Below are 4,271 nucleotides of genomic sequence, written 5' to 3'. Positions count from 1 at the left end.
CACTAGCCAGTATCAAAGAAGGTCGTTCGCTGGAAAATATGGCCGATTGGGATACACTTTGCCCCCGTGGTATTGTTCTTTACCGCGACGATGGAACTGCAGCAAGATTTTGTGAAAAAACGCCTGTAGAACTGGCACGCCAAGGCTGGTGTCTTGTTGCCTTTGACGTAGCCGTGGGTAAATCCCGTTACCTTGAAGAAGAAGAAATTAGACTATTGCAGCACTTTTCCATGGAAGAGTGTTTTAACACACTTTACAGTGACGGTTATGACAGCATTTCGGTTGCTTCTTGTAATGCCTGCGTCATATTCCACCCAGATCAGATGATCCCGCGATTTGTTGTTAGCATCTATGCTCCAAACAAAATCCGTCAGCCAAATAACCCCACCATGACACCTGCAGTGGAGCCTCCGGCCATGACATCTTATCCAATGAAAAAAGGGGGGAAGTTAGGTAAGGAATTGCAACCAACACCAACAACGGTAGGAATAAAGCCGAATGCTTCAAATACACCCTCAAAACCATCTTCCGTCATCTCATTGGATGCAATCAATTGCCAGAAACATTCGGGAAAGGAGGTGGAATTTTGGTGCCCAGAGGAGAAGAGGCTGTTATGCAGTCATTGCCTTTTTTATGATGGATACAGCAATAGTAATTGCCTACTGGTGGCTGAGGCAGTTCGAATGGAGGCGCCAGGACTCGAACGTTGGGTTCAAAATGCGGAAACCTTTACGAAAGAGATTGATTCCGTTAACAATCTTTTTCGCTCCGCAGAACGAGATATAGACACATGCGAAAAAGAACGGAAAGAAGAATTGTGTGAGCATTTTAAACGTGTACGTGCAAAGTTGAATGTGTTGGAGGAAGAGCTTACCTCACAAATTGAAAGCAGGAGTGAAGAGCAGCGACAGTCCCTGCGGAATTCTTTGGCAGAAGTTCAGGCTACCGTGGAAAAGGTAAATCGTCTTATTGGTGAAGCTGCAAAACCACTTTTAAATTATCGTGCTGGAAATATAGACCACAGGAATGCAGTGGCCCTTTTGAATGTGACACAGTCAGTGTTTGACAACTGGCGTGCCGTGAATATTCCCATGTACTCCGTCGTCATTGGTTGGGACAGAGACATTTTTAACGAATTAGAGGGCGCATTGCAGCCCACTTTGGCCACTGAGAGCGAGGGACAAGTAGAGTTGCCGGAGGCTATAGATGTCAATTACCTTAAAAATTAAAAAGTTTATGAAAAAATGACTACGACTAGTTCTTTAGGACTTTAAACTCACGTCCAATTGTTATGCCTTGGAATTTATTCTGCGGCCTCTGTATTAAATTCTTGGCCGTCGCATTTTCCTTGTAGATGGGTGTTTTGTTTTGAGTAGGGGGAGCGTGTTACAGTGCAGAAGAAAATGTAGGGCCGACACAACAAGAGGGAAAACTCCAATGTGATGAGAGAGGGTGGCCAAGGCAAAGGCTTACAAAAAAGACTGCTAATCTGTCAGAATTTATTTGGATAACTTCAAATAATAATAAAAAAGAAGAATTGATCACTTGTTTCTCATTTTTTTCGTTGTATATCTAGAGCCAAAAAGGTCTTGGGGTTAGGGTGAAGCGGTTGGGAGCCACTTGTCTGTTCATGGGGGGGAACATTGAGATTTCATGAGGAAGGAAATAAATGTCCGGTCTTTTGGAACCTGGGTAGTGTTGTTGATTTGCGGCGTAGCTTCCGTCACGGCGGAGGATGTGGCTGAAAGCGGTCGGTCTCTTTTGCCTGTGTTATATGATGCGGAACGAGTGCATGCCCTGACGTGCTGTGAATTGGTGGAGAGGCATTGGCCGCTACTCCGTAGCTGGGACAGGTGCTGTGCTTCTTCTGTGGATGCGACTGGGGATAATAAAGTGCACGCCTCGTTTGAAGAGTTGCTCCACCATTTTTGGGATGTCCCATTGCCAGGATGCAATTCCGGTGGCATATCTTCATGCAATAGGAAGGAGCATTCTCTCAGCGATGAGTTTCTCACTGTTTTCTTAAAGGAACGGCTCTGCGCAGATCTTCCAGCCACGCATACAGAGTTGGCACGAAGCGTGTACAGTGTCTTTGTGGTGGAGGATCCGCTGCACGAGGATGATTTGATCACACTTATGGAAGAGGCTTGTAAGAGTGTCCAGCACAAAGGCATCATTCTGTGGCGCAGATCTCTGCGCGCTCGCAATGTGTACGAGGCGCAAGAAGCCGTTTGCCAGCGCCATTGCTCTGCGAAGCGCTCTTTTTTTGACGGTGATGTTTATGACCTTTAGGCTCTCACGGTGCATTTATTTTGCTTTATCCTTTCGTGCGGATTTGGGTCACACCCAAATCCTTCATGTTTCATGGTGGCAAACGATCTGTTCCAAATTATTGATTCTGACTGACTCCACTCTGCCTTCCTATTTTTATAATGAACAGAAAGAGGAAATGTTACTCCTTCTCATAGTTCTTGGGCGGCCAATACGGCGATGACGCCCCTGCGCCAGTGGGTGCCTCGCCGCGGACCCCGCCACGCAGCAACGCTGTGGACCTGACGGGATGATGAGGAGCAGCCCGCGGCCGTCTGAGGTGGTGCGTGAGGTGCCGCGCAAAGGACAGGCCGCGACGCAGGCGCACATCGTCGCCACATAAGATGCGAACAGCGAGTGGGAGCTGCTCCGCATCAAGGTTTCCGCGGAGGATCCATACGACCCGTCGAGGCACTGCACCACCGTGGGGAAAATGCGCATTGACCATTATGGCGGTCGAAGAACATGCCACTCGAACGACTTCTTGACGGACGCACGGCGGGATGTCCTTTCAAGGCAAATCCTCCCCGCTACAACCAAGCCGCACACTGAGCGTCTCTCCGTGAAGCCAGTGACGGGTCCCATCCTTGTGCCGCGAACCGATCTGGGGGGTTTGCCATAACTTTACCGTCCCACAAGAGTACCACATGGTGGGTGTGAGCTACGCCGACCTGATTGTCTGCCTCTGCGCCTTTCAAAGCGGGCTGTGGACGATTACATCTGCTGTGTTGGAGGGTGGTTGTCCATTTGCTGCTGCCGTGAACTTTGACCCGAGCAAATAAAGGCGACAATTCATTTCGTGCGCGTTGCAGCCCCCACGTCAAGGCGTGTGATTTTGAGCTGCCTTTATTCGCCGCTCCTTGCAGCGAAGTGTTGTCTACCCAAATGTCCATGGTGGGTGGCAAGATGTCGGAAATGACCGACACGGCAAGGCGTACCGCGCGTGCCTCGGCCTGCATGATAAGAAAAGGCTTCCTCTCCCATTTCCCTCCGGCAATTCTAACGTCGCCGAAGTCTGGAATAAAAACGGCTCCCCATCCATGGAGCGATGCGTCTGTGATGTTGGCGGCCGATGCCTTTTTCGTGAGCTTGATGATTCGCTTACAATTATTCTGGATGATGTGTCTCAATCTCTCGCCCGAACCAACCGCTGACGGCACTCAGATACGCCGGGGATGTCTCCTGCACGATCCCCCGGTCAAGTGCGGATAATCGTCGTCGCAATGTCTTGATGAAAAAGTGGTGGTCGCATAAACGCGTGCCCAAAATGGCGGCCGCGTACAAAAAGCGTGACGCCTTAACCTCCATTTCCGCGATGGTTAAGGAATTGAGCGCCGGCACGGCGCATACAGACCGGACAAACCTTTCACTCAGGGATACCGCACGGTGAGTGATCAAACTGCACCCCAGAAAGGGTTTACTGCGTGGCGCCCGATTCGCGGTCCTCCCCCACCGTGGTGTGGCAACTGTCTGCATTACGAAGCACCTGGGCCTCCCACAATATCGCATTGCTTTTCGACCCTGCAATGCGTATATTATCGATCCATACGTTGACACGCACCAATGGAGGTGCAGCCCAGAGGCGGCGAACCACCGTCGTCAGCCTCGCAATTGCCGAAGTAATAATAATCTGGAGGATTTCTGGGCCGGCCTTGTATCCCATTGGGAGCCGTGTCGGCTCCACCAGCATGCCGTCCTCCACGCGGCATCGAAAGAGATGCCGAGTATCCCGCGGTAAAGAGACTTTAGAAAAGGATGCCTTTACATCCAGGCAGGAAGCGGACTCAGCCATCACAGGCGGCAAATAATGGGAAATGTGTACAAGAGGAACATGAGCCTCGTAAGGGTCGTCTCTGTTCTTGCCGCGTGGTCACGCGGTCCATCGTCGTCGCAAACGGTGGCTTTCTCCCCACACTAAAAAGGAATTATCCATCCGCCCGTTGTGTGGACGAGCGTCCTCA

At 50.4% G+C, this 4,271-nt stretch overlaps 1 protein-coding gene and 1 pseudogene across 1 annotated transcript, besides 4 other annotated features; both read left to right on the top strand.

Annotated features, from left to right (window-relative positions):
• Positions 1-624: a sequence feature (heterozygous, Esmeraldo-like haplotype).
• Tc00.1047053509061.20 (hypothetical protein, conserved) lies at positions 1-1,229 on the top strand (the record flags this gene model as incomplete). The annotated part of the gene is made up of 1 exon (XM_798202.1): positions 1-1,229. A coding segment is annotated over one exon (1,229 nt), but the record flags the coding sequence as incomplete, so codon positions are not given.
• Positions 625-758: a sequence feature (areas merged during assembly that could not be assigned to a particular haplotype. This can correspond to areas where the two haplotypes were merged or to regions with more than two copies in the genome that were merged during assembly.).
• Positions 759-4,271: a sequence feature (heterozygous, non-Esmeraldo-like haplotype).
• Tc00.1047053509061.10 lies at positions 2,654-2,920 on the top strand (annotated as a pseudogene).
• Positions 2,926-4,271: a mobile genetic element.

This window comes from Trypanosoma cruzi, genomic scaffold, assembly GCF_000209065.1.
Source record: "Trypanosoma cruzi strain CL Brener 1047053517131 genomic scaffold, whole genome shotgun sequence".
Classification (NCBI taxonomy): domain Eukaryota; phylum Euglenozoa; class Kinetoplastea; order Trypanosomatida; family Trypanosomatidae; genus Trypanosoma; species Trypanosoma cruzi.
Note: the sequence above shows the minus strand (reverse complement) of the source record. Positions and strands in the feature narration are given on the sequence as shown.